The sequence below is a fragment of the Maylandia zebra genome, linkage group LG10 (assembly GCF_041146795.1).
Source record: "Maylandia zebra isolate NMK-2024a linkage group LG10, Mzebra_GT3a, whole genome shotgun sequence".
Lineage (NCBI taxonomy): Eukaryota > Metazoa > Chordata > Actinopteri > Cichliformes > Cichlidae > Maylandia > Maylandia zebra.
This window is the reverse complement of record NC_135176.1, coordinates 4,384,774-4,400,245: the sequence shown is the minus strand read 5'-3', so window position 1 is coordinate 4,400,245 and position 15,472 is coordinate 4,384,774. Positions and strand designations below refer to the sequence as shown.

Below are 15,472 nucleotides of genomic sequence, written 5' to 3'. Positions count from 1 at the left end.
TGCTCGCTTTTGTCTTCCCAATACTGTAGGCACAGCTGATCCAATTTCCAGTGTTTTAGAGCTTCATGACCTGCTCTCTTGAGTCTAGTCAGGTTTGGTCTATGCTGAGAAAACTCATCGTTGTTTAGAATGTCCTGATATGTCACTTAGCTCTGAATCCATATTTCCCTACTGTGCTAGTTAGTCTTGAACTTGAAACTTGAATTAGCAGATGGAGGAGCCACAAATCTACCTAAGTATAATCTAAATGTTGCTTTCCGGGGAGGACACGGCTCAAGCAAATCTGACCTTTTATGTAAATTGGTTACCACTGACACTAATCTACTTCAATGTTATACTGATGACTTTTACTTTTGGCTGCTCCCTTGTTCCCAAAGAGTCGCTTCAGCAGGAAGCTCTGCGTGTGTGATTTGGATGATTTTCACACCACATGCCCTTCCTAACGCAACCCTAAATGGGATTTGGGTTTTCTTTAAAGACTAAATCAGGGATCTTTTTAGACAAATGTGTAAACCACTACACTATGGAGCCACAATGTTTCTAATATTTCCACATCCTAAAATGTTACCAAGTTTAACAATTATGACTGACTTTCATTTTGGTGTGAGATGTTTGGACTCGTCTATTTAAAAACATTCCCTGTAAAACTGTAAAATACAAAAAAAACATCTACTTTTCATAACTCCTAATGAAATCACCAAGGGAAGGACCACAGGACAGAATGAAGATGCAATATTGGAAATCCTTAAAATTCCTTACCTTGTACTAGCAGCCGTGTGGTGTGAATAGCCTCTCCCTGGGGGCTGAAGGCTCGACACATGTAGGCCCCCCGATCTTCCCGGGTGATGGATAGCACCGTCAAACTCCCATCGGACACCTGAGCGCACACACAAACATGTAACTTTAAACGTCAGTACTGAATAAAACCCAGAAGACAAATAGTTTTGTTGTAATGAGCCCCCTCCCTGAGCCTGGTTCTGCCGGAGGTTTCTTCCTGTTAAAAGGGAGTTTTTCCTTCCCACTGTCGCCAAAGTGCTTGCTCATAGGGGGTCATATGATTGTTGGGTTTTTCTCTGAAAGTACTATTGTAGGGTCTACCTTACAATATAAAGCGCCTTTAGGCGACTGTTGATGTCATTTGGTGCTATATCGCAGTACAGAAACAAGACAATCCTAAGTGTTAAAAGCAACTAATCAATCAAAGTCTTTGAATTTGGTCGTGAAAGTGCCAAGGAGTTAGACCCATTCGAGATCAAAAAGTAGCTTCCTTTGATTTTGACTCGGTCTGCTAGGTTTAAGTCCTTCGAGCAGTATGTTGTGTTATGCAGTGTGGCTGTTAAACATTTCCCTTTACAGCCAAACCTCTTATAGAAGCAAGTCTTGCTAATTGGCAACCATTTACAAATGCCTCCAAGCACTTACTTGAGCAGTTAATTTGAACTTCTATCTAAATTAACTTTAACTTCAGCGGTCACCAAGAACAAAAATAGAATCATGGGTTAATCCAAAAAATGAAACACTCTCTGAAAAAAATGATTTTTCCAGGTGAAAAGTCTTTTCTGAATGAGACCTGGCCAGAGGGCAGCAAGTTGTTTGTTATAACAAAAAATGCCTGCAATCAACATCATCTGCCAGGTAGTATGTCTACTTGCAGACCAATCCCTGTTATTTATTGCATGTTTGTTATTCCCATATCCCTGTATGATTCCTGTAATATCCAGGTTCCTGACCACATACAGCTTCATTTTATGTGCTTCCTTAGTTAGACATCTGAGGACCCACATGAAGACAGAAAATATCAGTGTGAAAGTTTTTTATTTGGGGCAGACACTCAATGACCTTAGCAATAACAGAACACCAAATAAAAGGGTCAGTAAATCAGACGCAATAACTGCAGAACCCATTTTTGGAAAATGACTTTATTTTTTCCAGATCGTCGCTGTCTTGCATAAAACCTACTGAATCGCTGACTTGAGTTGAGAGCATATCCTAATTTTTGGCACCCCTCCACCTGCTGGAAATCTAGGCAACCGCAACCATCCCTGGGAGTTTCATCTAACAGCCCATTTCCACAGTGGAAACCCAAACAACACCACATTACCACTTATTTTGTTAAATTAAAGCACTGCTCACCATCCAGATCTGTCTTCAGAGATTTTTCTCCTAAATCAGATCAGAGTGCAGCCACTCATATCAAAACCAAATTGTTATTCAGATTAAAATCTCTCCCACATCTTTGTGTTAGCACATGCTCATGGTTTACGGTTGTTATCAGTCTATAACAGCCCAAAGTATCGTGACAAACTTGGGAGAAAGCTGCTGCCTGAGAGAGGGACAAATTTATATGTATAACTCTCCTGTGAACAAAGCTCAGTCACCTAAATAATTGATCTAAACTGAGGGAGTCATTCCCGTTCTTCTTGCAGGATTCATTACTGTACAGCAACAAAACGATCACAAAAGGCTTCTTTTTAAATGAAAATAAAAGTTCTGTTACATTATGTGTGAATGGAATAATTGTTACTGAGAAAAACTCCCAGTGCTGGAACACACAGTGAATCTTATAATCTCTGATTGTTGAAAGTAGTAAGGAAACAAGGAGTCAAGCTGAGGAGTTGTCTGTTAATTGAATGTTGCCATTTCAAACGTAGATCTCTCAATCTAAAGACTGCGAACGCATTTATTCAACCTGAGAAGTTAAGTCACAACAGCCTGACCCGAGATGCTGTTACAGCTCAAAACATCTTTTAAGTGACCAATGTGAGACGTTCAAGGCAGCAACAGACTTTCACCAGAGAGGTTTTAAATGTTATTCCTCTCCAGCAGACCTGCAAGCCAGCACTAAGCTCCCTGCCATCCAACCTTTCTGATCATCTTTGCTTGTTGGGAAGCTTTTATTGCAGGCTAATGAGATGCCATCAACTTGAGTGACACTAGCTTCTCTTCTCACCATCTCTCAGCCAGTGTGCTCCATGCCCCCCTACACACAAACACTCACAGTGAAGAGAACATGTGGGAGAAAACCATAACGTCTGCAATATTCACTAGACTTCTGAATTCTGCTCTGATGATTAAGACTACAAGACTAGACATCTGTGGAAGTATCCCTTGGCATTTTTTCCTTGTTTATATATGATGCTAAGAAAACTGAGCTAAGTGAAAGACCCCACTCACTCAAAACTGGTAGAGACCAAATGTGGAGCTACAAAAACATTCAATATCAGATTGTACTAAAACTTGAAACTAAAAGATGGTGTAGCCCCGTATCAGCTACTGGTGTAAAGAAGCAACAGTTTGCTAACAAGTAAACTTTTACATATTTAACTGTCGAGTCGGCACCTTGCTGGTAGACTTTGCATGATGAGGCCAGATGCTTCGTACAAACACAGTGGTCTCAGTGCCTGCAACTGTTAGTCTAAACATAGCATGACTATAGTAACATATTTAATAAACAGCTGATACGAATATAAAGTATTTACCTTATACTTGGCACTGCTGACCATGAGACTACCTTCCCGCAACCAGCTGACTGAGGGTTTGGGATTCCCAAAGGCTATACAGGTCAAAGTGATGCTCCCCCCCTCCTTGGCCTCCACGTACTGAGGTGGTGTATCTGTGAAAGTTGGGGGGGCTGAAGAGACAGAGCAGAGGTTGGAAAGGAAATATGAACAATAAAATTAATAAAGGTAGGAAACATACACAATAAAACAAAGAAAAACCTGCATAGCTGCTATTTTCTCTAGCTGCTACCTTCTTTTACAGAATGAATAGAAATAATCCATTGTGATGTAATAAAAGTCATATAAAATCAGTGGCTACCAGTGAACGTGGTGGTGAAAAGTCAGAAATCAAGACAGGGGAAAGTACTTTTTCATGGAACTGTTTAAAAACAATTTAAGAATTTCTAAGTTGTTGTTGGACAAAGATTGCCTGAGTAAGTACAAAATGCAGATTTATTTCCATGTATTAAGGGAAAAAAATATGTAAATCTACCTGGTCTTATGTGAAAAAGTAATTGCACTAGCCACACACAGCCCTGATTACTGACAGATCTGTCGAATCACTTAAATACAAAGTGAAATAGGCTCTAAAGAGACTCAAGAACAAATGAGAAACAAAGTCGTTGACAGCACTGGGACACTAGCATGGAGATGCTTTGGAATGATCCTAAACAGGGTATTTTGTATTTATTTGGGTAATCTTCTTTAAGTTTTACAAATAAATAAATAAACTGCAACAAAGCTGACATTTTGTCATTACACAGTTAACTGAATTCAGAGATATAAACATACAGTTTTTAAAGCACAATATTTTTACAGTTAGAAATCCATTACTGCAGATTAAAGCGGGCAGACGGCAAAATAACTGTTCGTCTTTTCGGTCACTTTTTCCATATTTCTGTCTCCTTCAGCTTTTACAGTTTTACGGCTTCTGAACTTTTATAAGGATCCTTTAAAATCCTAATGCATTTGACCCTAATGACAAATATGAATTATATTTTTTGCTTTTTAAGTCCCAACTGAGTGCTTACCACAGCAAAAACAAGAACTGGGGAATGAACAGGAAGAGAAAAGAAACAACTAAAGACCTGCTGTACAAAGATCAGTACACATCAGAATTCTGCATTGTTAGCTGTCAGACTAAGGATTAGGGTTAGTTAAGTTGGGAAAAAATGTGATACTGTATTTCAGAGAAATCTGTTTACATTTAGTGGCGTTCTGATCTCTAAACCTCTGTTTTATCTCAGAATGCAGACCTCTTTACTTTTTGCAGACTTGAAGCAGACTGGGAGCAGCTTGACAATAGGAAGTTTTCTCCCAGATCTCCTAATACCTTATCATTAGGAGATGAATACATTTACAAAAAAACATCTAAATGTTAAAACTAGAAATGTCTCATTAGCAAACACATTTAGAGTCTCAAAACCCAATTAATGAAGTCCACAGAACTTACTGTAGAAGTCAGCAAATGAACTTGGACAAATTGGGACAAGGCTTGTGTATAAAAGTGTTCCTAGGAGAACAGTGACCCCGATAACTGTCAAAGACATTTGAAGGCACCAAACTTCTTGGATGTCTGATCAAACTGTGTATCCAAACTTGCCCTGAATGATGGCTCTAACAGAGCTTCAGAAGTCCTCCCAGGAGGATAAACATTTGAGAAGCACACCGTAAATCCTGCCTTCAGGGCAAACGAAAACCAGGTTTGGCTTTAAGAAAAGTCTGATTGTCAATGAGGGGCCCACCCAAAGCCCAGGCCAAACCTTACACAACACGTATACTTGCTGTTGAGACTCGAATATAGCTTTTCACAGGTACTTACTGAGGATCGACCAAGACTTAAAAACAGAGAAGCTGTAATTGCTGTCATAGTTTCTAAATCTTATTTGGTAGACATACCAAGAAAGATAACACGCTCACACACTCATAAGAGTGCTATAAATGCATGAACAGTTTAAAAGTATTAATGCTTTCAGTTAAAAAGTGAGATGCAGATTTGACAGTTTCTGCAGTAACAATGATTTATTAAATTAAGTAAGTGTAGTGACAGTTGATAAATTAATATTTTAACACAGCTAAGCCATCTGAGCAAGATAAACTCTTAAAAAAAACCCTTCCTTTCAGAGTTTTGATAAGTGTGATTTTTGTTTTTTAAGAATTAAACATCAGTGTGCCTGACATGGTGCATTTGGTTAATACCATTTTTTAAAATCCTCTTTAGCTCCGTTGCTGGCTAGAATATAAGGAGGGATGATCATACAAGACAACTGGCACCATACTCCAACAGAAATACAGTTAAGCTGTGTTACAACTGCCCTGCCCCCACTGAACTCATGCCAATTACAGTCTATCCGAGTGCACATGTCAATATCGCTGTCAATGATTCAATGCAGATTTTGTTTGAGCATAATTCCTTTTTTGATATTCTCAATCTAATCACCTTAGGACTCAAGCTGATCTGCTTACATGTGTAATCTCTAGCATGTTATTCCATCTGCAGCTATGAGCCAGGCCATAGTGCTAATTCCACGTCTCACATTTTACCATGCCACACAGCTAAGACCGATTTTACAGTTATGGAAACGCAGACTTCCGACCTCATTATATAGCTGTATTTCCTTGTAACTAGTTGTCTTACTACTGGTTAAAATAAAGGGTGGATAAGACCAACTGTACTGCTATGGAAGACTGCTGGATACTGCAGCTGGCACTCAAAGTTGCTACCTAAGCTAGGTACACATGAATCTCATTGCCAGTGCTGTTATTTGCTCAACCTGTCAGTCGCTTTAATTTGGGCTTTACTTGTGTGTATGAAAATACAGTAATATACACTAGTACGTGAAAATAATATCACTTAAGGCAGCGGTCCCCAACAAATTCAGAAACATGTATTCAGATTGTTATTTAAAAATCATTTTTAGTTTTAAGCAATTTTTTTTGACACATTTCTAAAATATTTGTGTGTTCTTAGTTGTGTTTTTTGTTTGAGCAGTGGAGAAACAGAGCATTTACCCCATTACAACTTTTTCTGTTATTTCTGCAGGGGTGCTTTAGAGCATTAGTAAGAGGGAGGTAGTCACAGGTCAACCATGCTCTGCAATGCAGTCCAGCAGGATGCTGTTCAAATATCATTGTGGAGCGAAACAGGATGAAAGTCAACAAACTGTTTTTGTAAACAAATCCTACGACTGACAAGCAGTGAAATTTAAAGGCTGTAAGTTGCAAATCAATTTCAATATGCAATATAAATGGCACAGCAGTGTAATAAACTGTTTTACCTCTTCTAACAATAACCACTAACAATAACTAATTACTATAATAACTAATTGGTATACTGACTACAGTAGCTATCTATGAGTCAATTTTTAATGCTGCATTTTGTCTGAGTGGTTAGGACACTCCACTGGCCAGTAATCATGTGTGCATCTGCTTTTTGACAGGGAGGAGGAACAGTGACCCCTTCATTCTGTTTTCCTCAAGGACCTTAAGAAGTGCTGAAAAGCTTGTGCGAGGGTGCAAACTGGCACACAGACGAGAAAGGAAAAGACATGTCAAAACTAAGGAGGGACAAACAGGCAGAGATAAAGAAGAGCAAAAAAATAAGAAAGACTCCATTAGACAAAAAAATAGAGATACTGGGTCTGGCATGTAGCATGCACTGCAAAGTGCTGCTGCAGAATGGTGTGCTTTTTCAAGATGGAGGCATTGAAGACCAACCCTATAACATTTGAACCTTTTTTTATTTTATTTTTTTGGTATCACCTTATCTGCATTTGGGCTTCACCATGACTGAAAGGACCAAAGAGTGCAGGACTTTAAATCTTCTAATTGGAAAAAAGCCTTAATACAAGCAAGGTAATGTTTTTCCCTGCTAGGTAACCTAGAATTTCACTTAATCATTCAAGCAGAAACTTGCATACTTATTAAACTGATTTTACCAACACTTCCCATCTTGCAGCTCATGTCTCATGTCTCCACTCATACACTCTTTCAGGAATGCCGATCTCAAGTGACAGAAGTTCACAGGAATGAAGGAGGCAATTTTACGGAACTTGTCTTTTTGCATCTCACCAGAAATCTAGAAACAGCACTTCTGTCTTAATGTGCCAGTCCTGCTGGCACTGAAGGCCACAGTGTGAAAACCAAAAACTACAGATGTTTGGCAGTGAGAGGTTGAGTGCAAACAGAAGAACTATAATTAGAAGTTCTGCTTCATCTAGATGGTCAGTATAGCACCAAGCCCCCCGAGTGTTCTTCATAAAGTTACTGGTCACACTTAAAACCCTTCTTCAATCAGCTTCACTGTCTAATTAAGTTTTTTGGGTTGACTATGTGTCTTCTTAGTTGGATGGTCAGAAGATTTGCATTTACTATAAACCAGCGGTCCCCAAACTTTTTTGCACCACAGACCGATTTATGTCCGACTATTTTCACGGACAGGCCTTTAAGGTGTTGCAGATAAATGCAACAAAATAAAACCAGTACCGGCACCAACAAAAAGAAAATTTAATCATAATACACAGGAAAAGACCCAGGGAAACAGAGTTAATGATAAAAACGATAAAAAATAAAAACATAAATTTCACACGTGATCTTCAACTCTCGTGGCCCGGTGTCGGTCTGTGACTCGGGGGTTGGGGACCTCTGCTATAAACCAAAGAAAAGCTGTGCCTGTATTTGAGCCTGAGCCTCTAATGACAAAATCAAATGTTTTACTTAACCTCTGTATTGTGTTCATATTTTTGCTATTTAGCCAATATTAGCAGGTCTGATGGACCCACATTATTGCGTTACTAAATCAAACATCATAACAATTTATGTAAAAATACTTTACTTTTAAAGGCTAGCAATTCCTTAGCAGGTAGAGCAGGTCCCCTTCTAGTCAGAAGGTTGGTGGTTCAACCCCTGGCTGCTACAGCCATGCCTTAGTATCCTCGGGGAAGATACTGAACCCAAAGTTGCTGTCTGTTCAGTGCACGAGTGTGTCTGAATTTTAGATAGAAAGCACTTAAGCATATAAATAAAGTGCTTGGATGAATGATGTTGTTTAAAGCACTTTGACCTCTCAAGTGCAGCTGGGTTTTTCGAACAATATTTAATTTAAAGAAACAGAGATGATAAGAAAGGTATGGGTGGAGAAAAAAAAGGTTTTCCTGAAAAAATATAAATGAAGCAATGTTTCAGATCATTACTAATAAAACTAATATTACTTCTTTGATGTGAATTAGAAATGGACCATAATTATGTCAGTGTATACCACTCAGCTACATTGAACAAATAAACTATTTGGGCCAATCTTCACATTTCCTATTTATTTTTCTTTATGCGTATTTACCTAACATATTTTAAGGTGGTGGAGAAGTGATGGTAATTAACTTTATTTACTAAGGAAAAAAGCTAAAAGTATCTCGCCCTATATGAAAAAGCAATTGTTTACTGTTTTTGCAGTGGCTTTGAGGCAGAGCTCTCAGGAGTGAGCATGAATTTCAGATCCTTTGGATTTGCATGGAAATGCTGTTCCACATCCTTTATATAGTACATCAGTCCAATGACTGTAAAAGGCAACCACAAAAGTAAAGGAAGGTCTTATTTTTCAAGCTATTAGCTCGTGTTCACACATTGGCTAGCACGGCAACTTAACAGATTAAAAATATGAATAATAATTCAGTTGCTGTATTTTTAATCACATCAGGCTATTCTGAATGGCAAAGCAAAAAGTCTTTTGAGTGGTATTTAAACTAATTAAAGATATCAACACTACAACAATAATTGTTAGTTAAGTTATTACAAGAGTGCATATAGAGAAAAACTGTATTTGATGGGAATCGAGGACCAGTTCCTGCAGAGAACCTGTTCCGGGTAGTTCAATTACTTGGTTCTACTTGCACTTGTGCTACTATCAGATGATTTCAGTGGATGTGCTGGAGGAGGAAAATAGTGGCACAGTCCACAGCATGGATATTTACAATACTTTAAATATTTGTTTTTATTGCACAAAATGACAACAGTGCAATGGTAAAGTGAAAACTCCAGCCAGAACAGAAACTGCATTATGTTGCTAACACAACTTCTGCTCTTTGCAATCATCTGCACAGACAGCATGCTAATGCTAAGCTAGCTAAGAACCCAGAGTGATGTTAAAGCTGAGTGAATGCCGACCGCAGCCCAACAGCCAGACCCTGAACTTCAACGTGTAACAAACTGCTGAGCAGTCAGACTATGTTTCTACGTGATCACGTTTCTAAAGTAGAATCACTGTGGCGATCGCTTTGAAGTCCCTTTATGCTAGTTTTTATCTTTGCCGTGTGTTCACACCTAATTACTGAGAGACAGATCCTGTATGTGTGTCCTCATTAGGCGAGGGATTTGTGTTGCTATACGTTAACATTATGAGATGATGCATTTCAGGTCATATTACAGAAATGTGGAAGTAATGTAACAAACAGTGTAACAAATGACCTTCTCCTTTGAGTAATTAAGCAACGTACAGCATTACTTTAAAGAAAAGTGTTCTGTGTCGTATTTGTAATTCATTACTTTTTCTGAGTAACCACCCCAACACTGATCACAACAAAGAGAGGAAATACCTCCAACATGTACAGACATTTGCCTACACAGCATAATTTAATGAATGTAATCTCTTTGATATGCTGCTTAGTGATGGTTGTAACTCTCAAAGCAGAGCCAACGAGAACCCAGTGAGAATCAGTAAAACAATCCATAAAGAATAGAATCAATAACTGATGTTGATAGAATCAGAATCGCTAAATTCTTATCAATTCCCTTCCCTACTTATATCCTTCCCTAGGAAGTCTAAACACCGAAGGCACCATCCAACTTCTAGTGACTGCATGCTTACATACCAATGTTCGGTATACTCACTTTTGCAGAAATTAGTCTTCTGTCAGTGTTTCTAACTTCCAGGGTATTTTAGCCACATACCATAATAACACATAGCATGGTACTATTTTTAAAATAACCTGGCTTTTTTTGTATAAGACTGTTGTCATAACGACCTCCACAAATACTGGCTACACCTAAACTGCTTTATCTTTTTCTTCTTAGTGGAAAAACAAAGGAAACACTGTAACATATTCAGCAGTATATTCAACACATTAAAAGCACTTCATTTTCAAACAGCTTGACCACTTTAATAAATTTTCTGTCTAAGAAAATGTAACAAAGTCAACTTCAGCACATCCGTTTTGTGAAGCTTAGTTTTAGCAATATATTCTGGAAAACTGGCATGCTTGTCAGCTGTCCCCTGTACACCACTGACTGTCTGACTACAGCGATGATCGGAGCCGTGTGGTTCCTGAGGCTTCTAAACACTGCTGGGAAAGAGGATGAAGAACCGAGACAAAACAAACGCAACGCTGATGAGACTGAACTTGGGGGGTGGGGGACAGGGGCTGCAGGACCGTATCTGATCTGTCTGTTACCACAGCAACAAGCATCTTCATATGCTGTCTGATTAAGTGAGTTGACGAGTGCTAGAACTGCCACATGAAGGCAAGAATATTCTCATCTGTGAAGCCCTGTGAGTGTTAACACTCAGCTTGGTTTGTGCGCAGGTATTCTTTTCTAGAAGTGCAGCAAATCTGTGACACTGCATGTACAAGAGGGGACGCAGTGCTCTGCACAACTTTTTCAAGTCAAGTTCTTACAAAAGAGCCACAGTGTAACCAATCAGAAACCACAAATACTGTCAGTTGAACCACAACATTAACATTAACAATCACAGTACAGCTTTATGTTTTAACTCTTTCAAATGGCTGAAATCAAATCACTTTAGACAAGTAGAAAACAGAACATCTCCTGTTTCTCAAATGTGAGAACTTTTTTCTATTACATCTTTGTGACACAGAAGGATATGTATGGTTTCTGGACTGTTGCCTAGGTGAAACTAGTAGTCTAAAGAATCATATCAGCTCTGCAAATTCTGACTGATTTGTTAGACTATGAATTATAGCAGAACTGTATTTTAGTGATGCTCTATGGCTACTACAGGCAGCAGAGACACAGATATAGAAAGTGCTGTGCAATCAATTTTTTTTACCCTAAAATCTTCATTTGTAAAAATGTTTGTGGTGGGGCGTGGTCTGCCCGTAATCACGCCCGCTGGGTTAAAACACGGGGACTCAGGTGTGTGTGGTGTTGTTGTGGTGAGTAGGGCAATAAAGATGGCTCTGAATGATGATCTGTGGTCCCGCCGTGCCTTATTCTCACCACAATGTTCATTACATATTATTTGAGATGTAATGTCTATTGCACAGTACATTTGACATATGTATTTACTGGCTATGTGACCGAAAATCTGATTCAGCAATATTATCAAGTTGCTTACTCAATTGCTTATAATTAGCAAAACCCTGCAACCTTCTGCAGTGTTTATCTTTTGAAGTGTTCAGTGCCAGCCCTACGTTTCCCTGCTATTAGATTATTTTTCCCTCCACCATTAGGCTAAGCACTGCTAAATCCATCTTAAAAAGGGGAAGGACTAATCATTATGGAAACAGACATAAACAAAAATGAGAGTTTGCTAGCTTAATATTTTGCACAATGCATTTTGATAATAACTAGTATCGGAGCTCAGGGAATTCATGTGTTTTTTAAACCTGGGTATTTGAACACATATGCTCTAACGTTCCCCACACATTTTTCACATCCACCCCAGTGGCGTTCCATCAGGACAAGCAAGGCGGTGCTTGCCTAGTATAAAAAATTAAAAGAGACATCAGTTAAAATCAAAGTGAAAATGTGTTTCCATAATGATCTTAAACACCACAGTCATAAGGTTTCTCACCTGTTTGCAACTATTCTTTATATTATTGCCAAATTGTGGTCACAACTCTTAGCTAATGCCAATGCTCCCCATTTCTCACAAAAACATGACAAAATATCGGTGCTTGGGAAGAAGAGAAAACATATGGACACATTATATATTTAATGTCAAGGGAAATGAGACGCTTTATGAAACGTGTGCAGGAACTATCAGTAAAAACACGACAAGCTAAGACGTTATATTTTTATTCAGCTGAATCAACTTTAGTTTTGTCTGTGACAGGCTTGTGCAATTTAGTTGACTAGACTGAAACTAAAAGAATTTAGATGATTAAATTATTAAATTATGATTGCACCTAAATAACATGTTAGCAAAAACACTATTAAAACTACATCAAAATTTGTGTCAAAATTAACAATGCTGTGGAAACAGAGCTAGCATTAGAAAGAAAAGGAGCTTCTGTGAATTATCATTGTAACAAATAGGTTTTCTCTTACTGGTCATCTTGGCCAACATGTTTAATGTAGAATAGTTAAAGTGCAATGTCAGAACGTTTTCATTAATTCCATTAGCACGTGAGGAAAGAAAACCCTGATAATGGACAGATGGCTTCGGCTCCTACAATCTCTGCTTTAATAAAACAAGCAAGTTGATCTACTGCAGGCTCAGCCAGAACTTTCAAAATAGTTGAGAAGCTGAGAAATCACTTGGTTGAATAAATTTACAAAGTTTAACCAGCTGTTTTGCTAATACACCACCTTCACCCTGTCTTTCAGCTGTGATTTGATTTATTTTTAATATATCTAATTATATATTATCCATCCATCCATCCATCCATCCATTCGCTTCCGCTTATCCTTTTCAGGGTCGCGGGGGGCGCTGGAGCCTATCCCAGCTGTCATAGGGCGAGAGGCGATATATTATATACCTCTTTTTTTTTTTTTTAATCAATGCATAGCCCTGCTTTTCTGAGTTTTTTAACATATAGATGAGGTAGGATGTTAAATATAGCAGCTGGGATTGGCTCTAGCCCCACCCGTAACCCTGATAAGGATAAGTGGAAGAGAATGCATGGATATGTTTAGATAGTTGTCGTTAAATAATTATAGATCAGTGCATAAATATGTATATATATTAACGTAACAAGGGACTGCATATGTATATATTAGGCTGTAACCAGAACAAAAATATATCATGAAGTAATTAGAAGTAGGAATTAATACGAGTACGCATCCTCCTAATGATTGGAGGAATGGCTTTTAATGATTTTCTTTTAACTGTAAAGCAGACATCTTTAATGACTAAAAAACAAGAATTGCTGCACAACATAACATTTATTTTGGATTTTTTTTAATCCACACATGATCAAAAGGACAAACACAGTCTAAAGTACAAACACACACCCTCACTAACATCAGGCTAAGTGTCACCTTGACCAGATGTTTTTGGTAGCCATCAAAAAGTTTCTTGCTGGATTTTAAACTCTGTGCCTCAGCATCCACAGACCTCGTTTTGTGATTTTTATAATATCACAAAATATCTCTACCAAATGACTGTGGAATATTTAGTAGCAAGGACTGGACTTGTTGCACAGGTCACATCCTACCACAGTATCATGCTGGAGTTCACTGAGCTCCTGAGAGCGACCGATGCCTATTATTGGTATATTTTTGGGGACAATATGATCTTTTCTTCTATGAACTAATCAAATAGAATGACTGACTGTACCTTTAAAATAAAAGATTTAAAATTGATATCTTCAAAGTGGCCTGTTTACAGTACTACAATACTTTATTAGGTTTACATCTAACACTTGTGTTGATGTAGCACATGCAGCCTATTCACAGAATCTACATTATTAGGCATTTCAGCATCTGTTATGCAAACACTCTTTTATGTGTTCAGTGCATCCACAGGCTAAGAAATAATAATCTAAAAGACTTATCGATTTGCATTCATTATTTTGCATCTTTGAGGGTTGATCTATTCAGTTTGTTTCTATTTCTGCTCAATTTGTTTTTCCATTTCATCCATTTGTGTCTCATTGTACCTCTGTACTTTTGTCATAGTTGTTTTGACTGCATTGTGCCTTTTTCAGTCGTTTTTTATGTGAGTCTTAGTTCCAGTTTGCTTTGCCTGTCTTTGGTATTTTCTTTTACATGTCTTTGTATTAAGTGTGCATCTCTTTAGAAATGTTTTCATATTTTTATGTTAAACCTGTTTGTTTTATTTCTGAGACATAAAGAAAAGCAGAATCATTTTTGTTACTTTGTCTGCCTTTGAGTTTGAGTTTGTGAATGTCAAGAGACAGTCATTTGTATCAATTTGTGTTAAGTGTGCATCTTTCTTCAGCTCAAGAACAATTTGAAATCTTGGATTTCCATCGACAAGTGTAGCGCAATTCCTTCAAAGACTGTCAAAAAGTCTATATAAGAAGGTAATAATATTTCACACATACACAACAAAGGTATGACTTTGTACTTGTACTGTCTATTCAGTTATTGTTTCACACGGGCTTTACACTGAACCGCCTGAATAATGCATGATGTCAGATGCTTCTTACCGTTAACAGTTAGATGCACCCAGCTGCCGTTGTGGAAGGTGTCATACTGCTGCTCCAACATCAGCACCTTACACTCATACCAGCCGTGGTCGTCTGAACGCACATCCTCTATCCGCAGGGAGGACTTGCCATGCAGACTGGCCCGGCCTGGCCAAGAGGCGAAGCGGGAAGAGGACACGGAGGCGAGAAGGATGGTTGGATTGAATTTCATAAGGAAAATGAAGGAAAGGAAAGAAGGTGAGAGGTGAATGAAGAGAAGAGAGAAGAGGAACACCGAATGAATGTTAAAGCAACATCAGCCTTTGAACGACTCAGATATAAATATGCAGGGATCACATAGTGCTGACACTGACGTTCTCTATACTTTAGTTTAGAGCCATTTCTAAACAAAGATACTAAAGCACTGTTAATCTGCAAAATAACATGGAAGCAGAGCAACAAGTGCGATAGCTGTGTCTATCACTTACAGGCACAGCTAAAATTGTTGCTCCCACTAAATTGCCAGTTTTCAGCCAGCTCCCAGATGTTGGGAGTCACCTCCTTCTACTGGATCTGCACTATGAACGTGCTCCTTTCATTTGATTGCAGAGTGTCACAAAGACATGCGCTTTCTTCACAAAAACT

General features: G+C 38.3%; 1 protein-coding gene across 5 annotated transcripts in view; it reads right to left on the bottom strand.

Annotated features, from left to right (window-relative positions):
* Positions 1–15,472, bottom strand: part of igsf9bb (immunoglobulin superfamily, member 9Bb) — a 148,198-nt gene that overhangs the window by 91,199 nt on the left and 41,527 nt on the right. For all 5 annotated transcript variants that reach the window (XM_076888916.1, XM_076888918.1, XM_076888917.1 and 2 more), the window contains exons 3-5: positions 14,849–14,995; positions 3,480–3,631; positions 760–877 (exon numbers count right to left, since the gene is read on the bottom strand). In XM_076888916.1, the coding sequence (XP_076745031.1) occupies positions 760–877; positions 3,480–3,631; positions 14,849–14,995 (417 nt within the window). The remainder of the gene's footprint in view (positions 1–759; positions 878–3,479; positions 3,632–14,848; positions 14,996–15,472) is intronic.